Below are 24,658 nucleotides of genomic sequence, written 5' to 3'. Positions count from 1 at the left end.
GTGATACACGGCTGCCAAATTAGTAATGCAGTGCAGCGATTCTCAACCCATGTGCCGCGGCCTACATGTTAGTCGCAGGCATTATGGTACTGGGCCGTGACCGCTGGACGAGACTGGAAGACAAGCTTAAGTTATAGAGAGCTTCAGGGTTTACGGTCGTCTAGGTCAGTGAGTAGTGAATGATAAGAGTTGAAGTACTTTTTGGCTACACTGTAATGTGGAAACTTGCCCTTTTCTTTATACTCACGAAAATGCAACATCAAAAGAAGCTGCCAGTATTATTTTAATGTTGAAAACTACCAATATCATGTGCTACCAGGTGGCTGCAATTTTTAAACCCCTACAGACTGAGCTACAGTGCTCGCGCGCTGCTTTGGCCAGCTGCTAATGGCGTAAACAAACAACATGCCACAGGCCGATCGTAATTTGTCGAAGTAGTTTCTTGGACAAAGCTCCTGACAAGAAGGACACGCTTGAATTTTATCATTTAGTAACCAGGCACAAGAAGAAGGAATGAAGGGAGACTTGAGTTTTGCGTCCGTCCACAGCTAAGATTGTTAGAGATGGAGCTTTTCTTGAAATTGTTAATGCATGTGGGATTTATTATTGCTTGATGGGAAGGATCGACAATGGCCTTTTTAAGGAACCATCCCGGAATTTGTACAAAGTGATCTGATTCACAGTAGAAAACCGATACCTTGAGGCGTCTTGTCACAGTTCGCGTGGCTCCCCTCTTCGGAGGTTCGAGTCCTCCCTCGGGCGTGGGTGTGTGTGTGCGTTACCCTTAGCGTAAGTTAGTTTAAGATAGATTAAGTAGTGCGTAAGCCTAGGGACTGATGACCTCAGCAGTTTGGTCCCATAGTCCTTACCACAAATTTCCACATTAACCAGTTTTAATCCAGGTATTGATTCTCCCATGACAGGCAAATCATGACAAAAATACCATTGAGTTCTTTCTAACATTGACCACCCGATTTGGAGTTTTCATGTAGCTTTGAAGGCTAAACGAATACAAAAAATATCTTTTCTTTACTAAAAAGATAAATATTTCTCAGTCCTTCTCAAGCAGTATGTTTTACTAATTCAGCTGCACCTACCACTGAATGTTGTGCAAACCGTTAGTCGTGCAGAAAAAATCAAGAGTACGTTTTTACAGGAAATTTAATGTGGTTAAATTTTATACTGGAAGACGTTTTCGCTGGAGGTCACGGTTTTCAAGTTATTCGAGAAAAACGTGTTTGAAGGTCATTTTTGTTCGTTTTCGTTAAATAATTCAAAAACTACAACCTCTACCGAAAATGCATCTCAGTAAGAAATTTTACTACATTTAACTTCCTCCGAAAAGGTCCTATTCATGATTTCTCTAGTAAAAGTAGTTTTCACATAGTGAGCGAGAGAACATGAAAATGTTACATGTGCTATTTGAAGGCGTTGCGGGTTGCATAAAACACAGTAGTAAGGCCAGCTGAATCACACTGTATAAATAGTTAGTTACTGGTCCATAATCTTACAAAATAGCTGTCTGTAAGGCTGCTCTAGTGGATAACGTCGAAATATCCATGGGACTTATTGCATACGATGCTCTCGTCAATAGAAAGGTTGCAACGGCCAATTCCATAATGGAATGTAAAATATTGCCCCTAAAAAGGTGAAGAGGTCCATTATTGTTCGATTACTTTATTGGTGAAAAATCATTAGCAACAGTAGCTACCGTAAAATATCTAGCACTAACCGTTTGGAACGATCTAAAAGAGGATATTGTGTGAATCTAGTTGCAGAAAAAGCAGATACCACGCTGATATTAACTGGAACAATCTTAGGACTTACAAAACACTTGATACATCGGCTCTTGAGTATTGCTTATCAGCGTGGGACGTTTACCAAACGGCATTAACAGAAGGGATACAGAGGATCCAACCAAGAGCAGGGCGTTTAGTCTCAGGATCGTTCAGAAGACGAGAGAGCGCCACAGAAATTCTCAACAAACTCTATTGGCAGTCGTTACAAAACGGGCTCAGCGTCTCACGGAGAAAGTTACTGTTGAAATACCAAGCGCGTTTTCGAAGAAGAATCAGACAACATATTACTTCGTCCCACCTGGTCGTTGCGAAATAAAATCCACTAGAAAATAAAAAAAAGAGAGATAATACGGAAGGTTATCGACCGCTCTTACCAAACACCTTTCTTGAGTGGAACAGATATTGTAGAAAGAGAGAATGGTGTCAGAGGTACACTCTACCATATTCCGTAACTTGGCTTGCCGAGCATAGATGCAGATGTGGATGGGACCGAAGATGGACAGGTCTCTTTTCAGCCGATGCTTGGGCAGCTATCGTATTGACTGATTGATGTGGCCCTGTTACATTGGCCACCACGGCCTTGCAGCGTTGGTACTGTGAAGCACTGAAGGCAAGATGTTCATGAGAGTGGTTTATATTTTCTCAAAAATTTAGCTTTATTACTCTACTAGCCTTTTCCTCATGGCTTCGCCCATGCCTGCGTAGAAACATATGCTGAATACATCTCCTCGTCTCCCTCTCTGTCTCCGCATTTTCTTCCCTCCATATGTTACTCTCATCAGTCCACTTCCAATTACCTTTCCCTCCCCACTCATTCAATATTTTCATCTCCACCTTCCCCTGTCTTTGTCCATTTACATCGCCCCCTCTCTCTGACTGTGTCCTTCTCCTCTCTCTCATTGCATCTCCACATCTCTCTCATCCTTTCCCACCTGCCTATTACCCTTCTGCACTTTCCACCTGCCTCGCGCATCTCCTCTTCTCTGTCTATTTCTTCCACCACCTCTCTCTGTCCAAACTGCCATACCCATGCTCATCATCACGTGTAGCCCCTGGAACACAGTTCAATAAAGCAGCCTACATATTGGGGCCCTGAAACTGTTTCTTGCCACTGTCATATAGTTTAACCTGCTGGTTGATTTAGCAGGCCGATACTGTTCCTCCATACCCATCGTGCAGGGCACCCTGTACGCCAGGGGATGTAAAAAGACTCATGGGGCCTGCGGTTTCAGTGCAAAATTTGCTTGAAATCCACCAGGGCTCTGGGAAGAAATCCCAGACATACACCTACATCTACACCTACATTTACATGGCTACTCTGCAAATCACATTTAACTGCCTCGCAGAGGGTTCATCGAACCACCTTCACACTAAATCTCTATTAGTTCAGGCCCACACAGAGCGAGGAAAAAACGAAAGCCCATATCTTTCCGTGCGAACTATGATTTCCCTTATTTTGTTATGATCACCGTTTCACCCTGTGTAGGTCGGCGTCAACAAAATATTTTGCACTCGGAGAAGAACGTTGGTGATTGAAATGTCGTTAGGCTTACCCAAAACATTTTCTGTGTGTTCCTTCCAATTTAATTAGTTCGTAATTGTAAATCCTAGTTATATAGTTGAATTTACGGCCGTTAGATTTGACTGATTTATCGTGTAATCGAAGTTTAACAGATTCCTTTTAGCACTCGTGTGGATGACCTCACATTTTTCTTTATTTAGATTCAATTGCCAATTTCTACACCATACTGATATCTTTTCCAGACTGTTTTGCAATTTCTTTTGGTCTTCTGATGACTTTGCTAGTCGATAAAGGAAAGCCTCATCTGCAAACAACACTAGACGGTTGCTCAGATTGTCTGCTAAATCGTTTATATGTATAAGGAACAGCGAGGGCCTATACGACTACCTTGGGGAACGGCAGAAATCACTTTTGTTTTACTCGATGACTTTGCGTCAGTTACTACGAACTGGGATCTCTCTGACAGGAAATCATGAGACAATATTCCATAAGAAGACAATTTCACTAAAATCCGGTCGTGTGGTAGAGTGTCAAAAGCCCTCTGGAAATCTAGAAATACGGAATCAATTTGAAATACCTTGACAATAGCACTCAACACTTCGTGTAAGTGAAGAGCTAGCTGTGTTTCACAAGAACGATGTTTTCTAAATGCGTGTTGACTGTGTGTCAATAGACCGTACTCTTTGAGGGAATGGATAATGTTCGAATACAATACATGTTCCAAAATCCTGCTCAGTATCGACGTTAATGATGTGGGCCGTTGATTTAGTAGATTTCTCTTACTAGCTTTCCTGAATATTGATGTGACCTCTGCCACTTTCCAGTCTTTGGGAATGGATCTTTCGCAGAGCGAATGGTTGTATACGATTGTTAAGTATGGAGCTATTGTATTAGCATACTTTGAAAGGAACCTAATTGGTATGTAGTCTGGACCGGGAGACTTGCTTTTGTTAAGTGAAAAATGGTTCAAATGGCTCTGAACACTATGGGACTCAACATCTCAGGTCATAAGTCCCCTAGAACTTAGATCTACTTAAACCTAACTAACCTAAGGACATCACACACACCCATTCCCGAGGCAGGATTCGAACCTGCGACCGTAGCAGCCCCGAGGTTCCGGACTGCAGCGCCAGAACGGCACGGCCACCGCAACCGGCTGTTAAGTGATTTAAGGATATCTATTTCTAAGTTACTTATGTTTGAGCTGTTTTTCGTTCGAGTTCTGGAATATTTACTTCGCCTTCTTTCGAGAAGGAATTTCAGAAGGCCGTGTACAGCAACTCACCTTTGGCAGCACAGTCGCCGATAGTATTTCCATTGCTTTTGCACAGAGAAGGCATTGATTGTGTCTTCCCGCTAGCATCCTGGTACTTCAAATTCGACCAGAATCCTTTTGGATTTTCTGCCATGTTTCGAGTCAAAGTTTTCTAGTGCAAACTATTACAAGCAACTGGCATGCCAGTCTGCATTAAACTTCAAGATTCTGTAAAAGATCGCCAATCTTGAGGATTTTGCGTTTGTTTAAATTTGGCTTGTTTTTTTCGTTGTTTCTGCAAGGGTGATCTTCCCCGTTCTGTGTATAGTGGGGGATCGTTTATTAATTTGTTTGGTATAAATCTCACAATTGCTACGGATACTATTAATTTGAATTCAAGCAACATCTGGTCAGCACTTACATTGTTAATTTGGAAGGAGGGGAGATTGTCTCTCAGAAAGGCGTCAAGTGAATTTTTATTTGCTTTTTTTAAATAGATATAATTTATTTTTGGGGAATAGGTATAATTCATTTTTGGAGGATTGGGGGTTACAATATTCAGTGTCACTATGACAATCCTGTGTTCACTAGTCCCTGTAACCGTTTTTATAATTGTTACTAGCTCAGGGGTTTTTTACTGCTAAGAGGTCAAGTGTGTTTTTACAAACGTTAACTGTTGGCATGGACTCATGAGCAAACTGCTAGAAATAATTTTCAGAGCATGCATTTAGTACAATTTTGGGTGATGTTTTGGGAGTACCTCCGGATTTATCGCCAACAAATCCAAGGTAAATTAAGAATTGAGTGAGTCGGATACATGTTTGAAATTAGACTCAAGTTTTCTTTGAACTTTTCAGCAATTCTGTCATCTGAATTGGAAGGTCGGCAAAAGGATCCCAGTATTATTTTACTCCGGTTGCCAAGAATAACCTCTGTCCATACTAGCTGAAAGGCATTCAAGATAAACTACTTCTAACAGCTACAAACACGTCACAGCCAATTGTGTTTAACGTATCCTTTCGGAAGACTGTTAAGCTCTTCGCAAAAATTTCGGCTGAACTTTTATCCTGCTTTAGCCACATTTCATTACCTATACCTACTTAAGCATCAGTGCTCTCTGTCAGCGCTTGGAGCCCTGGTACTTTCCCATCACAGCTACGACAGTTTGCAACTGTATTACCTATGGTTCCTGCATCTACGTTCTGCCTGTGTTCGGCCTGAACCCTTTGAAGCTGAAGCCTTTTTGTGTTTCCGCGAGACTCTCTAACCTAAAAAACCGCCCAGTCTACGCCACGCAGTCCCTGCTACCCACATAGTCCCCTCCTGCGTGTAGCGGACTCCTGACCTGCTCAGCGGAACACAAAACCCGCCACCCTATGGCGGACGTCGAGGAATCTGCAGCGTACACCCATGATTGCTTTATTCCAGCAGTTCACTGAGGTCCGGTTTGAGAACATTTTTGCACACAAATGATTTATCATTTTTCCCTCGTTCGTGTTCATTTGGGTCAGGCTTAGCTACAAATTTTGATGCTTAATGTATACAAATCTGGCACTTTGCATCCCTTGTGCTCCATTCGAGTCCAAGATGGCCACTACTGATTGTGATCCGTCCCACATAGGAACCTTATAGCTGTTGCACCCCTGGCAACCCTCTCAGCATCGTGCGCCGAGCGACAGATTTTGTCCCTAGGGCTTTAACACTTCCATGGCGGCATGTGTCGTTAGCGGCTCACACTACATCCTCCCATCGGCTCGTGCTAGATCCTCCCATTGGGCGGCATATGCTACCGCTGGCTCATTCTCGACTCTGCCATTTATGCTACAAGACACATAATAAACATGTACTACCTATCATCCAGGTGCAACGAACACCTATGATTACAACATCGTGTGACCCTTCAGTGAGAGTACTTCTGAGTAAATGAGATGCCTCATAACACTTCCTGGCAGATTAAAACTGAGTGCCGGACCGAGACTCGAACTTGGGACCTTTGCCTTTCGCGGGTAAGTGCTCTACCAACTGAGCTACCCAATCACGACTCACACCCCGTCCTCAAAGCTTTACTTCTACCAGTACCTCGTCTCCTACCTTCAAAACTTTAGCTTTGACGACGGGGCGTGAGTCGTGCTTGGGTAGCTCAGTTGATAGCCAGCACGGTAGCTCAGCGTGTTCGGTCAGAGGGTTAGTTGCCCTCTGTAATAAAAAAACTGAGTTAATAGATCAACAACGGTCTTAAATGGGTGTCTTACGACGTCCGCAACGCTCAGATTCAACGAACAAACTGAGATTAAAAAAAAAAAAAAGTTGGTACAGCTAAAGGCAAAGGTCCAGAGGTCGAGTCTCGGTCCGGCACACAGTTTTAATCTGCCAGGAACTTTCATATCATCGCACACTCCGCTGCAGAGTGTAAAATAATTTTGTGTCATCTCCTGTTGTTTTAAAAGGTAGTACTTACGGTATTGTCAAAATAAAAGTTCAGTGTATTAAAATAATAATTTGACTATGACCCTTGGGGCACGGTGATAAACAAGAAAAGCGGCGCTGTCAAATGAAGGGAAGCATGAACACGCACACCGCCCCATAGCGAGAAACACAATTCCCAACGCCGGTGTGGAATTGTTTAACTGGTTCTCACCACACCAGCTGTTGGATGCCAAATGCCTCTTTGAGACAGTTGCTGCAACTGTCAGATAACAGACTACTTGTCAAGTATAGCAAGCAGAAACGCTAGAGAGTAGGGGCTTGCTACAGGGGGGGGGGGGGGGGGAGCCGAGTGGTGGGGAGAGCGTCGCGCATGCGCGTTTGCGCCTCCGGCGGCGTCGAGGCGGCAGACTGCGTGGGGGCAGCGCCGCCAGTGTCGGTGCGGACGCCGTCGCGAGCAGGCGTGACGTCGACGTCGCCCAGTGGAGCCAGCGACCGACGCCTACGGTCAGGCGGCGGCGGCGGCGGGCTTCCGCGAGTGGGACGGGAAAAACCCGTGAGCAGCGGACCGGCGCAGATTTCGGGGGCGGCCAGTTTGGACGCGTGGCGCCAGACGCAGAGGAGCCGAAGAAGTCGAGGAATGTGAGCGAAGGTCGTGATGGGACCCATGCTGCCACCGATCGTCACGGCAGTAATACTGCTCGCCGCGCTGCAAGGTAAGAACTTCTGGCTGTCAAGTGCACCGGAGGGTACCTCTATCCTCTGCAGCTGCAAACGTACAGGGACGTATGAAAAATGACTAAAACGTGCTGAAAGTAAACTTTGATTGTTGAATCAATTGAATTACCTATACAGGTTAAAACAGAAATGAACCACTGTTAATGATGCAATTCATTCAGAGCAGATAATGCCTTTAATGGTTTCAAACCGACAGATTCATCGTCAGACCGCTGTTCACGTTTGAAATTCCATTTATCTAATGGAGTGTTGACCGTTTTTTGCTGTGGTGCAGGTTCCTTGTGGTGGTGCCCTACAACAGAAAACGATGGAAAAAAAGTAATTACGTTACTGTAATTGAACCTAACCATTAATTAAAACAAAGCATATATTCAGTATCGAATAGTTAAATCAGCTAAATTATCGACACAAAACTCAATAAAAAACTACAATCATAATACTACTTATGAAAAAGCGACGTTACTGGTTTCGTTGGAAACTGGTTGATCATCAGACGGCCGTTTACGTTTAAACCTACATCTGACTTATACCATGATGGCTGTTTCTCTTGGCCTAAGTTCTTTGAGGCGGTGGGTTGCCTAACAGGAGAAAAAAATAAAAATAAAACATAAATCTAAGAAACGCGTGAAAATGCTGATTTTAGTGTAATTGCACCCGACGATGGATTAAAACAATGAAAACAACTTTAGAAGATAATACGAGAGTTTTACATTCTCGGAACGAAACTCTTTCCACTTTTTATATCACTGTTGACTGTTTTTGAGTAATAACATACTGTGCGGAATAGCAATAAACGTTCAAAACTTTCCAGAAATTTCATGATACGTACAGTGCAGATCACCATTTACAAGCACCTAAATATTGTTACCACAAGGTTATTTACGTACCAAGATGGCAATTTACAAAGACGAAACACTGCCAAACAATGTGTCTGGCTGAGAAGTTACAATACGTACAAAAATGTTTGAAAGTTCGCAAAGCATTAGAGTTTCAGTATATGCAATATACATTGTATTATCATTAATTATGAGTAATGTGAGCAAGGAACTTTCACAAACTGCAAAAATCGCGTGTACAACATGAACGGAGTAATTTTAAAGGTCAACAGCCCTTCGGAAATGAACCTACCAATTGTAAACCGGAACGGCGTTATTAACGTTCATTAGTCACTGTTTTTAATTTTTGTAAGAATTAATGTCTATTTTTACACGGCAACGGCCTTAAAAGGTCTATTTTCGACAGAGTACGATCAAATTATCATATTTAGATGGTGTATGAGCTGATTAATGGAATACAGAATGTCAGCAATTCAAACTGTAGATAATGAGTAGAGAGCCGTTGGAAACGTCGCAATCATAACCACAAACTGACGACGAACTGTAGCAATAGTCCAGTTCACAGGTAGCCTAGCAATATGACACTGTAGAAGAGAGACCAGACTCACACCCGTGTGGAATGTGGATTTCAAACCTCCCTCTGATCGACAAGATATACTACCTTCCTCGAGTCCAAGAGAACTGTGATGACCTACCTTACTGTCAATTTTTCATTTATTTTCTGTACAATAGCAGTATCAAGTACCGCGCTAAACCGTTTTCATAAGAACAATATCATGTCTTCACTACAGCACTTGTCAGGTAGTCTAAAACACGGACTAAACAACACACAACTTTTGCTACGTGCAGTAACATAGCACCACAGATTTCTTATGACTCTACAGCCAAGAAATATATGCAGTAAGTTGCCGCAACCAACATATAAGTGGCAGTCAAATGAAAATGACGCGCATGGAATAAAGGTAAATAAACTGTTACTTCAAAAATAATTACCGGAACTCTTTATACATTTGTCCCACTGTGAGACAAGGTGGTCAGTGCTCTCACGGAAAATTGTTTGCGGTTACCTACGGAACCATGGTTACCCACGTGTGGTCCTCTTTGTCCGAGGCAAACCGACGGCCACGAACGTCTTCCTTCAAAGTTCCAGAAATCGAAAGCATATGAAGAGCGATCGGTACTGTATATAGGATGCGTAGGGCTTCGCAGTGAAACGTCTGCAGCGTAGTCGAACCAGCCCTGGTAACATGTGGGTGGGCGTTATTCTGCACAAAATGATGCCGCCCTGGGCGTTTAGACTTTACAACGTGCTCAGATTTTTGCAGTGTGTCGACGTACCACCGTGTCTTGATTGTGGCACCGTTTTCGAGAACGTCAGTGAGCGGTGGGTTGACGGAAGGCATCATTAGGTTGGAGGATAATGCCCGCCCAAATGCCTCCAAAGTTGTTTCAACTGTGCTGCAGACGTTTCGCTGGGAACCCCGTACATATGCTCCGTACAGTCCTGATCTCTCCCCAAGCAGTTTCTATGATTTAGAAGCCCTGAAGAAATACATTGTACCCGTCGACTTGCTTCGGACAAAGAGATGCACTCCAGGGTACAATCATAGCCTCGTTGGAAGCTGCAAACAATTTTACTTGAATACATTGACCGTCTTGTTTCAGGGCTTCATAAATGTATTAATGTTTATGGCGATTACTTTTGAAATAGTAAACAGGTTACTAGCTTTTTTCCATCTGTCTCTTTTTCATCTTCCGTATAAATTGTGTTCTGTTTAGCGCCAGCTGGTAATTGATATACTGAACTACGAACACTGTTTAGGTACAAACTTTTTTTGCAGGGCGTTTGAGAAAGGCCATAGACCGAAATTGTTTGGTAGTACAGAAAAAAACCAAGTGTTAGCAACTAGGGGTCTCTGGTACAAAGGAAACCCTGTATTTTAATGTTTTGACAAAATCCTCGTGGTGGACGTACTTTCTTCATTCTACATACAGAAATTCTCATCTGTTTTGGTTGTTCCCACGGCTACAACGGTCGTTCTGTATTTTTATTAAAAACACTATTATACGTTCTTCGTTCCACAATGCCGCTTGGATCGTAGAGTGCTACAAGCGTTTTAACAGAATTGCTGTCTAATGTAGCTTGATTACGACTGCTAATATAAACAGCAACATGTAGGAAAATCTATTAAGCTGTGCTTCAACAACTGTGTCGTTTCACATATACCATCAAGAGGCTGTATACTGCTGCCAATAGTTCTTGATTATTTTTCCCTTATCTAGCAGTCAAAGACACAGTCTATACTACAAAACGAATGTCTCGCAACCTGGGGTACGGTACTCTGAGGGAGTTGTAGGTTGGCTATCTGACGGCTTTCAGGGGCATCAAATATTTTACTTTCAATATTTCGCGTAGCTATTGACGAAATATAAAAATTTAAAGTATTTTAATAAACTGTCTATGGAGACGTGTAACCGTAAGTTAAGAATATAACACAATAAGACAAGTATAACAGTTAGAAAATGTGTGTTTGTTTCGAGGCAAGGTAATTGACGGCTTGCAAATGTCCGGACTTTATATTTACCGCTTTTGAGAATGAAAGCACTTAGCGACTTCCAGCCAACTCTACAAACTTTTTCTCGCTGATATCCGCTCAACTGCTCCACTCGTCCACCAGCAAAAGACGAAACGAAAGAAGTTTATCTCATACTAATTTTCCGTCGTTCATGCAGTAAAACGGAAAGATCAGGCGATTTAATTTATTACTTCTTTACTACTAACTCCATTCACAACAGTTTGCACTTAGTATCCTCATACATCACTTAATATAACGACAAAATAATGTCATTGTACAGCACATAGTTCAGGAGAAACAATTACATGCTTGAGAAACTAACGGTTGCTTGAAATGGCTGGAAAAACAGGCATGAGGTTATAGTTTATTACTTCTTCATTACTTCTATTCGTAGCACACTATGCAGCTAGATCTACATACATCACCTAATGTTCTTGCAAATTACATCACCGTACGACACATAGTTCACAAGTCATAAACATTAAGTTTTTCTTTAAAAAGGAGCGCAGGAAAACTTCAACATCAGGCATGACATTTTCACTTAATACTTCTTTTCGCAAAGCACTCTGCGCACAGTACCTACATGTATCACCGAATCTACGTCCAAAATTATATCATTGTACGACACTTAGATGAAGAGATACGACGTCATAAACGTTGAGATTCATGCTAAACGAGCTTTTACTTAAACTGCTGCGCAAAATAACCCAGATTGTATTCATCCACTATTTCATAAAAAGAAGACTTACCTATTACCGTCAAGCTTGATGCACAATTTTAAACCTTTCCTAAACTTTTTCTAGCTTGTATGCTTAATGCACATTTAACACACTAACCCATTTGTAACCAGATGTCTGTTTATACAACGGAATTCGATTATTTAAAAAATCAGGGGTTTACTGATATACAATTAAGAGGATAAGAAAAAGAGATAAATGGTTTATCATATTTACAGTGAGAACTAGCGTAGATGAAAGGATGCGATAGTCGAAGTGTAAACTTTCTAGTAACTACAAGTCGCCAAATTAGCTGTTTAGGAGATAACTGCGTATGTGTCGTTACGAACAATCATTAGTCTTAGTTAGTTCAAATACATCTGAAATATGAACTCTATGTCCCTACTTATCTGGGTTCACATTTTAATCATAGAACATTCCAGAGGAAAGTGGTAGATGGCATAGTGAGGTTTCGGCAAATATTGCTACCGATGTAAGAAGATAATTAACGCGCCAATAATGTATACGATGGCTAGGTCTATAGCAAGGCCTGTCTCTTGTCCTCGAAGACGATTTAGTGTTTCTTATTCCTTACTTTCGAAATGTTCATAAGTGTGCAGAGATGTGTGCAGGTCATTAGAGATGGAGCAAAAAATGGTTCAAATGGCTCTGAGCACTATGGGACTCAACTGCTGTGATTATCAGTCCCCTAGAACTTAGAACTACTTAAACCTAACTAACCTAAGGACATCACACACATCCATGCCCGAGGCAGGATTCGAACCTGCGACCGTAGCAGTCGCACGGTTCCGGACTGCGCGCCTAGAACCGCGAGACCACCGCGGCTGGCCAAAGATGGAGCACAAATTTGGATTAGGGATGGATGGGGAATGAAATCAGCAGTGCCGTTTTTCAAAGGAATCATACCGGAATTTGCCCTAAGCGATTTAAGGAAATCACGGAAAACCTAAATCAGGATAGCCAGACGCGGGTTTGAACCGTCGTCCTCCCGAATCCGAGTCGATTGTGCTAACAACTGCGCCACCTCGCCCGATACAACACATAAAACTTGATAGTTACACTGACCAATATCGACAACAATTGAAACTATTTTGGCGCGTCTGGCGCCTAAAATTTCTTTGAATACTACTTACATAGCTTTCACACCCTTCTAGAACAGGATGTAGTACAAATTACTTTTCTTATGATTGTCTTCACTGAAATTATTTTGCAAGTATAATTTACATAGTTTTTACGGTAATAATTAATTATATAAATTTAATATGCCTAATAATTTTTAATTGAGGCTGCAAATTTTGACAATATAATAACTATCACCTTCCTGTGTTTTTATAATAGTCGATTGCATTATTGATAGTAAATTAACTCAATTAAGAATGAAATCAGAAATTTAATTTAATAGTTGTCATTACTAATGTTCCTGGTTCAAGATCGATGTTGCTAACTGTATCGACATGAAAAACAAAATTAATTTATTACAGAAATAATATTTTGGTGATCAGATATGTACAAAATTATCTTTAGATGTGGAATATATAATTTAAGTATAATAATTAACTTCAGTTAAGCAGCAATTTATAAAGTCTCGAACATTTCTGTTGAATTACGAAAAAGTGATGAGGTAAGAGTCATTACAATGTGTATCCGATAAAGTTTCGAACATTTCTCTTGAATTACGAAAATCTGATGAGGTAAGAGTCATTACAATGTGTATCCTATGGATTTTTTTGTTTGATGTCATGTCAGAGGTGATGCTGTCAGAACTGGCGTTGATTACGTTGAACAACAGGAGCTGATTCACGGGATGATCCGTGGGGTGTTTGAAAGCACACACAGACGAGTACAGTTTTGCATTCAGATGCTAGAGCAGCTCTCTGAACAGTACGAGTGTGCGAAAATTGTAATTTGTAGCCCGCTGAAGCACTATTGTATATCTTGATAAGGTAAGGCATGGCTGCAATTTGAACCAAATGTGGCAGTCAGTGGTGACTCATAAACACACATTGACCTCTGTCTCAAAAACGCCTCGTTTGCAGATCCCTGTTAACTTGAAAGTTTTTGCTTCTGTTGTATATTTACACTCATGTCACTCAGCTTTCACCACCAATTACGAGACACTGTTTATGTTGTACCACGATTATGCTACATCATAAAGACGTACTGGAAAGCTTAAAATGGTGTCCATCAGTGGTAGCCAATCTGTTCCCCACCGCCGACTAGCAAGCACTACAGCTTTCACGGTATTGGTTTTAAAACCATTTTAATCACGTTTCCGTAACAATTTGTCATAAAGTATTTCGCAAATAACTAGTATTATACGCTTTAGCTTCGTATAAGTTCGATTCATAATTTTTGTAAAGTGAAGTTACTTCCCTAGTTTATAAATCACCATTATTGTGGACCCATTAGGAGGTATGGAAATTTTGCTGTTAACGAGGATTCGAAAGTGGGCGGTAGGAAACAAAGTTGACTACTCCTGATGTATATTACTGCAAATTATGTTAAATACATTGTTAGCATTGTTGTCCAGATAAGCCTGTACACATGAGAATAATAATCGTCAGAACCAGAACCATGGCATTACACATAAATATCAGCTACTTTTCATACTAAATCAGGAAAACGACTTCTTTCAAGCTTTCCATATGTATCTTTTTTTTTGTTTCCCTGACACACTTCAGGCGACTGCCTGAGCTGTTCCGCAACAAGTGATTTCTTTCCCACTTCCTTTTCCTACCTGTTTACTTGCGTTGTCAGTAACGATCCATACATCGACGGAACATTGAAACTTAGGCTTTCTCATTATTCAAAAACTCCCCATAACTTTGTAGGCAATTTATTATCCCGTATTTGAAACTTTTAACTGATACCACCCTGTTTGACAGTTCTGTCTGCACACTAATGCACAGGAAATTTCGTAAGAAATTATTTTCAGAGTTAATGGAACGAAACAAATGAGATGTTATCATCACGATTTTTCATACAGATATCGTGCTGCTGGGTACTTGTCAATCTACATCCTAGAGATCCATACGCCATGGTCGCTGTCCGGATATAGTGCTGTACAGAAACTGCAATACTCTTTATGTCGTCGACATTTTTTGGCAAAACAGCACCAAATTGGCTTAAAATTATTTTTCGTAGACCCAAAGAAATCTCTTCACAGACGAAGGATTTGTGAAGTAGCTCAAGAACAAAGGATAGTATACGTCGCGTTGTTATTGTGGGAATCACACGGGAGTTACACTATAGCGGTCTCCACGAGAAAGAACGTTACAGACAGTCGAGTCCAACAGATCGCGTGGTGACCGAAGTTCCTCAGCAGTGAACTAGCAAAGCGTTTCTTTTATCTTCCGCGTTGTCTACGTTCCTTCATTTTCCTGAAAGGTCTTAGTATCCGTGCAGCAGCCACCACAAATGGTTCGAAGCACACTGGACGCTCGTAACTTCTGTTGTCAGCTGCTATGTTGGCGACAAACATACATTACGGTGTCGAATTTTGGACCCAATACTTTCCTGGATAACATTTCAAAAGTGGTTCAAATGGCTGTGAGCACTATGGGACGTAACTGCCGAGATCATCAGTCCCCTAGAACTTAGAACTACTTAAACCTAACCAACCTAAGGACACCACACACATCCATGCCCGAGGCAGGATTCGAACCTGCAACCGTAGCAGCTGCGCGGTTCCAGACTGCAGCGCGTAGAACCGCTCGGCCACTCCGGCCGGTGGATAACACTTGTGAGTGGCAATGTCGTTGCTAGACATAGGCCGACAGTAACATATTTTTATTGGTAAAGTGATGACCATTCGTGATCATAACACAAACATCATATTCATACTTGATATTTTTATCAGCTGGAGAGGGCTGAGAACTTTTCCTAGCCACGTTGCTCCTCTGTGGCAGTCTGTAGCTTCTCCGTATACCATATGACATGATGATGATGATGTCTGGTTTGAGAGGCGCTCAGCTTCGTGGTCATCAGCATAGTTCAAAGTCCCAATTTTTTCACAGTCCTATTTTTTTTACAAAGTCCAATCCAGCCACTCTCAGGAATGATGGTGATGAGGAGGAGGAAATGATGAGAACAACACAAACACCCAGTCCCCGGCCAGAGAAAATCCCCAATCCCGCCGGGAATCGAACCCGCGACACCGTGATCCAGTGTGAGCAAAGCTAGCCCCTAGACCACGAACTGCGGAAGATACCATATGACATTCATTGATATACACCAGAATATGAACCTTAAAGTGGAGTCTCTGATCGAGTTAATGAAATACAGCTGGTTTGGCCAATTGGACTATTCATTAATTTTTACAGTATAATAGTCTTAACACCTGTATTTAAACACCTGTTGTACTGTACGAATTGTCAGTCATGTACAACGTCAGTGGGACCATTGGGAGATTCAACCCAGCTAATGGCAATGAAGAGTTCTGTGTCTTAAATCCATTGCAGCATAGCTCGTTGTGAGAAAACGTGTAAATATTTCACAAGTAGTACTTAAATAACTAGTTGCAAACGATCCCTTTATTCGGCAGAAAGTGTATTTCATTTTCCGTCGACGTTGTTCACTGATTTAAAAAAAAAAATGGTTCTGAGCACTATAGGACTTAACATCTTAGGTCATCAGCACTATGGGACGTAACTGCTGAGATCATCAGTCCCCTAGAACATAGAACTACTTAAACCTAACTAACCTAAGGACATCACACACATCCATGCGCGAGGCAGGATTCGAACCTGCGACCGTAGAAGTCCCGCTGTTCCGGACTGCAGCGCTAGAACCGCACGACCACCGCGGCCGGCTGCTGATTTCATTTTAAGATTATACTACAAGAACTCTATTGAAAGTTTTAGCAGCTTGTCCCATTTCTGCTGTACCGATCGTGGATTGAACTTTCTTTTCTATCTTCTTTTCGCCTGTCGTCCGGGCTCTCAACAAAATTGTGTCTAGTGCCGTTTACTTCCGATGCTCCCTCTCTTAGTTGCATTCTCCTTTTGCTGTAATTGTGCAGAGAGGCAATTTCCTCTCGGTCTTGATAATACTGGCCCACTTTTCTGCTGGAAATCTCGCTCTCTATCGTGCACAATAAAATCCTTTTCTCCAACACAGTGACACATTTCTACGCTCGGTACAGTCCAGAAAGTCCTTACTACTTACCGCCTCGTCGTTTCTGTGCGAAAATTAATAAAGGGAGAACTGCGAGCGATTATTCTCCGTGTTCTTCTGATTTCTTGTCTCTCGCTCCGTCCATAAACTAATTACTTGCAGCTACCTTTAGCGTCAGCGTCTGTGTTATATAACTGGTTTTTACGGGAACTGCCCTTAACTGTGAAAACGATTTCATCGTCGGGATGAAAGAGATCATATCCAAGAGCAGGCGAGTCCATGCCTCCTGTGTCTCCCGCCATCCTCCCCACCCCTTCTTTTCCATTTTCAGTTCGGCTTGTGAGGGTACGCTAGTGAGTTGTGAATGTACGACAGCGTTGTGATTGTGTTTAGCCGGCCTGTGTGGCCGAGCGGTTCTAGGCGCTACAGTCTGGAACAGCGCAACCACTACGGGCGCAGGTTCGAATCCTGCTTCGGGCATGGTTGTGTGTGATCTCATCCGGTTAGTTAGGTTTAAGTAGTTCTAGGGGGCTGATGACCTTGGAAGTTAAGTCCCATAGTGCTGAGAGCCATTTGAACCGTTTTGATTGTGTTTACATACAGGAGCGCTGGTAAACGCAACCGTTATGGTTATTTGGGGGAAAATAAATTCCTTCCTTTGGCATCGTAAGTCAATATTTCTTTGTTGTCCTCTTGGAACGACAGCTTCCACTTGCTGTCTGGTAAACATAGGCACCTACTTGAACTGGGGTGCAACAGCTCATGAATAATCAATTCATTCCTGCTGAATATTATTTGGTAGGTACATATGTCCGTAGCTTCTTTCCATAAGGTTAATAAACACAACAGATATACATAAAAAGGAATCTTTAGTCGTCGATAATGTATCTTCTTTTCAATTCCGCAAGTTTAGAAAGCACATGGTTTTGAGGTGAAGAAGTCGTCAGGTCACGTTCAGAGCGCATATAACTATCTTGAAGCTGTCCGGCAGAGAGCGTAGAAGGTGAATAAGGTGGTTACGGAATGTCTTTCAAACCCAGCTCCTGCACAGAGTATTTTGTCAGTGTAGTAGAATGAGGGGGGAGGAGGGAGGGAGGGAGGGGAGCTTTATCGCGGAGTGTCAACGCTTCATTGAATCTTCCCGCTCGTTGTTCCTGTATTGCGTCTGTGAGACATATTAGTCATTGACAGTAAATATCATTAGTAATCCCGAATGAGGTTTTCACTCTGCAGCTGAGTGTGCGCTGATATGAAACTTCCTGGCAAACTGTGTGCCGGACCGAGACTCAAAATCGGGAACTTTGCCTTTCGCGGGCAAGTGCTCTACCATCTGAGCTACCCAAGGCACGACTCATGCCCCATCCTCACAGCTGTACTTCTGCCAGTACCTCGTCTCCTACTTTTCAAATTTCACAGAAGCTATCCTGTGGACCTAGCTGAACTGTCACTCCTGGAAGAAAGGATATTGCGGAGACACGGCTTAGCCACAGCCTGGAGGATGTTTCCAGAATGAGATTTTCACTCTGCAGGGGAGTGTGCGCTGGTATGAAACTTCCTGGCACATTAAAACTGTGTGCCGGACCGAGACTCGAAATCGGGACCTTTGCCTTTCGCGAGCAAGTGCTCTACCATCTGAGCTACCCAAGGCACGACTCACGCCCCGTCCTCACAGCTGTTCTTCTGCCAGTACCTCGTCTCCTACTTTTCAAATTTCACAGAAGCTATCCTGCGGACCTAGCTTAACTGTCACTCCTGGAAGAAAGGATATTGCGGAGACACGGCTTAGCCACAGCCTGGGGGATGTTTCCAGAATGAGATTTTCACTCTGCAAGGGAGTGTCCGCTGGTATGAAACTTCCTGGCAGATTAAAACTGTGTGCCTGACCGAGACTCGAAATCGGGACCTTTGCCTTTTGCGGGCAAGTGCTCTACCATCTGAGCTACCCAAGGCACGACTCACGCCCCGTCCTCACAGCTGTACTTCTGCCAGTACCTCGTCTCCTACTTTTCAAATTTCACAGAAGCTCTCCCGCGAACCTAGATGAACTAGCACTCCTGGAAGAAAGGATATTGCGGAGACATGGCTTAGCCACAGCCTGGAGGATGTTTCTAGAATGAAATTTTCACTCTGCAGCGGAGTGTGAGCTGATATGAAACTTCGTGTCAGATTAAAACTGTGTGCCAGACCGAGACTCGAATTCGAGAGCTTTGCTTTTCACAGGCAAGTGCTCTACCATCAGAGCTACCCAAGCATGACTGCAAAGCTGTGAGATACTGGCAGAAGTAAAGCTGAGTACCGGGCGTGAGTCGTGATTGGGTAGCTCAGATGGTAAAGCACTTGACCGCGAAAGGCAAAGGTCTCGAGTTTGAGTCTCGGTCTGACACTCAGTTTTAATTTGCCAGGGAGTTTCATCATTAGTGATGGTTACATCTATGGCAAGAATTTCGTAGTACACCACACTGCCACTGTTCCATCAGATGCATAACATTATCTTGTATGGATGTGCACAGATCTTTGCACAGGGAGTTGCTTCTTTGTTTTGGCTGAACCATTCCTTTCTGCTCCTTATGGCAGCATAAAGACACAATACGGGATAGGAATGGTCTCGCGTTACCCACACACCAGATTTCTGAGCCTTCCTCATTGCCTGCAAATGTCGCACCTTGGTGGAATGATCACAGTTCATCACATCTGCCAGTTCTCGTGTACATTGACCTGAATCATTGCAGATTAGTGCGTTTAAACGATCTTCATAAAATTTCTAAGGTCTTCCTAAACGTGGAGAGTGACTTATGTCAAAACGATCCTCCTTAAAATGAGAAAACCATTTTCTTCCCGTACTCTGTCTAATAGCATTTTTCCCATATACAGCCCAAACGTCTATGCTGCCTCCACTGGCGTAACCCCTCTATCTAACACAAACGATGAATATGTCGGAAATGTTTCGATTTCTCTGTTTGGAACTCGGTTTTCTAGCGTCCAAAACTCCAATCATTATCCCTAAATAAGAAAATAATACGTACACTTAAACAGCAACAGCGACCTACAAATAAAGAATGACAGTCGATACATAAACCCAGTTAAAACGGAATCAATATGCAAAACAAAAACCCTTCGAACTTACGCAGCAACCAGGTATTCTGTGCATCTTATAGACGTCGTCATATACATATAAGTGCTCACATTTGTCTTAAAATTGTTGCTATATCGATGATTTTGTTTCACTGACAGAGCTATACGATAACTTGTCCAGTATCGTGCTTAGCTGCCGCCAGAATAAACCAGTACAAAAAGAAATGTACACAATGCTTTCATCCAGAAGCCACCTGTTAGACTGGAAACCGCAGTCCTTCACCTAATTATTCGCCTAAACTAACGAGCTAAATTATGAAACCTGAGATGTTGTCTTCACATATCATTATGTTTTTTGACAACGTGGTGATCTGTGTTTGGGATCGAGATTTCAAATAGACAGAGCTTGCAGGTGTGAAAAACTTGTTCCGCCTTACGGCAGGTCTTGTCATGGGGGAAGCCTCGTCAGAGAGGTCCACCGCATGACCTTCTAGTGAAGTGATTCCAGTGGTGATTTCGCGTTGCCTTCCATTGATGATGATGAAATGATAATGGGGAAAACACAGCACCCATTTCCTGAGCGGAGAAAATCTCCGATCGAACCGGGAATCGAACCCGGGCTCCTTGGCGTCACAGACAGCCGCGCTGACCACTCAGTTATCGGGGCGTACTTGCTGGTCTGAAGGAAGGCAGAAAGGAAACTATATCTGGCGTAAAGAAGGAATGATTTCACAAATTCTCAAGTGAAACAGAAGAAGAAACGGAACAATTATGGAGAGAGTTAAAGAAAAATCTCTTATCTTAATGATGTATGACACTATCTATGCTCAATGACGGGAGTACTGACCGATGTCCACAACTGCACTGTTGGAGCATAACCCAAACACACATCGCAAGGAACACTACTTGGCATAGTTCGTTCCACAGCTAGTCTTTTCTGGTGTTTCAACATGTTCCTGGACATGTATTACTCAGGCATCATCTTCTTTAATGGAAACGTGTAGGATACCAACTGATAATGTACAAATAGTTATATAGTACGGTAGAATTTGAAACCTAGTATTCAGGAGTACCGTGTTTCTATCCATATCTACAATGAGCAGACAAAAATCATGGAAAACTTGGTAATATAATGTCGGTCCTCCTTTTGCCTGACGTAGTGTAGCAGGTCGATGTTCCACGGACTTAACAAGTAGTTGGAAACCCCTTGTAGAAACACTGAGCCGTACTGTCCATATAGGTGTCTATAATTGCGAAAGTATTGCCAGTTCAGGATATTGTGCACGAGCAGACATGTCAGTTACGTACTACAAACATTCGATGGGATTCATGTGGAGCGGTGTGGGTGGCAAAATCATCCAAACCAACTGCGGACAACTGTGCACCACTTACACGGCGCATTGTCATTCACAAATATTCCATTGCTGTTTGGGAATATGAAGGCTATGAACGGCTGACAATCGTCTCCAAGCAGCCGAACGTAACCAGAGGATCGAGTCCATTAGATGTAAACACCCATACCATTATGGAGCCACTATCAGCTTGCACAGTGCCTTGGTGACAACTTACTCCATGGCGTCGTGGGGCTGAGCTACACGCGAACGCTCGAGCTCTTAGCAACAGGAACAGGGATTCATCTGATCAGGCCGTGGTTATTCAGTCGTCTAGGCTCCATCCGCTATGGTCACGAGCCCAGGAGATGAGCTGTAGGCGATGTTGGTTGTTAGCAAAATGACAATCATTCTACATGGAACCTCTGGAAGATACATTAGCTTCTTTGTTTTCGAAGTGTTTTTGTTTTTCTGACATGTTCTACATTCTGTAGGACCTCCTCACTTCGGATCGATTGGAATGAAAGTAAATCTTATCGCCAAATTTCGCAGCACTGTCCAAGCTGATACTTTCGTCGTAGGTCACACACTTATTTCTGCAGTTATTTCACGTAGTATTGCTTGTCTGTTAGCACTGACAATTCTACGCAAACCCCGCTGCTCTCGGTCGTTAAGTGAAGGCCGTCAGCTACTGCATTGTCCGTAGAGAGAGGTAATGCCTGAAATTTGTTATTCTCGGCTCACACGTAACTCTGTAGGTCTCGGAATATTAAATTCCCTAACGATTTCCGAAATGGGATGTCCCATGAGTCTAGCTCCAACTACCGTACTGTGTTCAAAGTCTGTTAGTTCCTGTCGTGCGGACGTAATCACGTCGGGAACCTTTCCCATGAATAACCAGAGTGCAAATGACAGCCTCGTCAATACACTGTCGCTTTGTACCTTGTGCACGTGGTATTACCGTCATCTGGGTAAGCCTATATCGCTATCCCACCTCAATGTACTTGATATTAATAATTTCGCGTAGATAAATGGTCTTGGTGCAAGTCTTTCAATTGAACAATACTTCGACAACTTGCGTGAACCTGATATACACCAATTACCCAACCGGAGAAAGGGGCCCTGCAGCTTAACATTGATTCTGAACGTGGAGTCCTTCCTGGCGACTCGTCACATCGTTGGGAGGTGAAGGCAACGTTGAAAAGTAGACTGAATAACTCGTCGTCCGATCGAGAGTAAATGCCGCCATCTCTTGGTTCCCAGACACGGGGTATACCTCTAGACCAGCAGATCCAAAACGTTTCCAGGCCTCAACTACCTACATTAACTGATTTTGTCGGAGTACAATTGAATCAATAGTCTGCTCGTAACGTATATTCTTGAGGAAGACATTCAAGCCTACGTTATACGTTGAAATAATGTTCAAAAGCGTGTGAATTCCTAATGGACCAAACTGCTGAGCTCATCCATCCCTAGGCTTACACACTACTTAAACTAACTTATGCTAAGAACAACACACACACCCATGACCGAGGGAGGACTCGAACCTCCGGCTGGAGAGGCCGCGCAATCCGTGACATAGCGCCTCAAACTGCGCGGTTATTCCGCCCGGCCCTACGTTGGATATTTCACATTTAACATAAACTTCTAAGAGAATACGTCCAATCGCACCAATAACTAATGTTATGGCTTTAGAGATGTAATCTGTTTATTATTTGGCTTAACAGAAGTATATAGCCTGTCCAACAGACAACATATTTTTTTCATATGTTAAGTGTCTCTCTTCCCTTCGAGCCAGTTGAAGAGACGTCACCTTTTTCTGCACTTTGAAAGGTTTGCAACAGCGAGTAAGAAGTAACTCAAAAAAACCATTAACTGGCTTACTTTTACTTTTTTCCACTACTTTCGCATAGTAAATTTCTTGGTTTGTTGGTATATTCGTAACAAAGACGTTTTGACGTGTACTTTTCTTTTATGAACATTTTTCACAAACTACGAGAATTTATTTGTTTCGTATAAATGTGTGAACTCTTAGACGCTCGAAAATCAAAAGAAACAAAGTAACATTTCGTAAAATGTGTATCTCAGAGTTTTCGAACATAAATGATCAGATAAAGGCTAATCGTAAGAAGTGACAAAAGTGCTTTTCATGTAAACACTGTGAGGCTGATACTTCACCATCACCATCTTAATTGTCAGTTATTTGTGTACTTTCTCCAATACTGAGCTTCGGTATGTCTACGGCTTCTTCCTCCATGCGTAACGTTGTTCGACGATACTTAGTCCACGTACTACAGCGATTTACCGTAGGTCTCTGTCCATCAGCCGACATTCTTCTCGTGGTCACTTGGACGTCATACCGCAATCGCTTTTACCAACCGACATCATTTTTGCTGGCAAAATCTCCAGTCTAATGTTACTTAATAATGGCTGTTCTCTCCAGGACGCCCTTGACGTCGATAACTGGTCTGATGTCTTCTGACCCTTCTTTTTGTCACCGGCCGGTGTGGAAGAGCGGTTCTAGGCGCTTCATTCTGGAAACGCGCGACCGCTATTGTCGCAGGTTCGAATCCTGCCTCTGGCATGAATGTGTGTGAAGTCCTTAGGTTAGTTAGGTTTAAGTAGTTCGACGCTCTAGGGGACTGATGACCTCAGATATTAAGTCCCATAGTGCTCAGAGCCATTTGAACCTTCTTTTTGTCTTTCCTTGCAAATCCTGTGCCTCGCTGTAAAGTTTTAAGTTAATGTCCTGTAATGTTCATAAAGTGTCCAGGTCTCGTATCCGTAAGGTATATGCAGGACGCACTGATCAGAAACTATTTTCTTTTTTACAATTTTACTGCCGTCTTTGGCCATGTAGGCAGCTGAATGTACTCCAAAAGTCTGTCATTTTTTTTAGGTTCATATATCGAAAGATTTCCGATCTTACGTCTCCCGTCTTCTTTAAATTGTAGCGAAATTAAGTGTATTCTCTGACTGTGCCGAAAAGTGTGATTTGGAGTTATACGTTTGCTCCGTTTTGCATTTAGTAAGATAACTTTTGTCTTTAAAAAAGTTTATGCTGAGTCTCACTGCCTGGAATTTCCAAATGACATGCGATACCAACGTCAACGGTTCTTCAAAACAGTTTGCCATTAGTACGATGTCATGTGCAAATCTCAGGTCGTTAAATCTCTTCCCTTTGATTCTAAGTCCTTTTACTTCCCAGTTCAATTTTTACGTTGTCATATTCATAACGGCAGATAACTTGGGA

The 24,658-nt window shown here is 42.6% G+C and overlaps 1 protein-coding gene across 1 annotated transcript in view; it reads left to right on the top strand.

Moving 5' to 3' along the window:
* Positions 1 to 7,426: 7,426 nt before the first annotated feature.
* LOC126316475 (uncharacterized) overlaps positions 7,427 to 24,658 on the top strand; it is a 223,209-nt gene continuing 205,977 nt past the window's right edge. The window contains exon 1 of the mRNA XM_049992757.1: positions 7,427 to 7,716. Within this exon, the coding sequence (XP_049848714.1) occupies positions 7,659 to 7,716 (58 nt within the window). The 5' untranslated portion in view covers positions 7,427 to 7,658. The remainder of the gene's footprint in view (positions 7,717 to 24,658) is intronic.

The sequence above is a fragment of the Schistocerca gregaria genome, chromosome 1 (assembly GCF_023897955.1).
Source record: "Schistocerca gregaria isolate iqSchGreg1 chromosome 1, iqSchGreg1.2, whole genome shotgun sequence".
In the NCBI taxonomy this organism is placed as follows: domain Eukaryota; kingdom Metazoa; phylum Arthropoda; class Insecta; order Orthoptera; family Acrididae; genus Schistocerca; species Schistocerca gregaria.
This window is presented reverse-complemented; position numbering and strand designations above follow the sequence as displayed.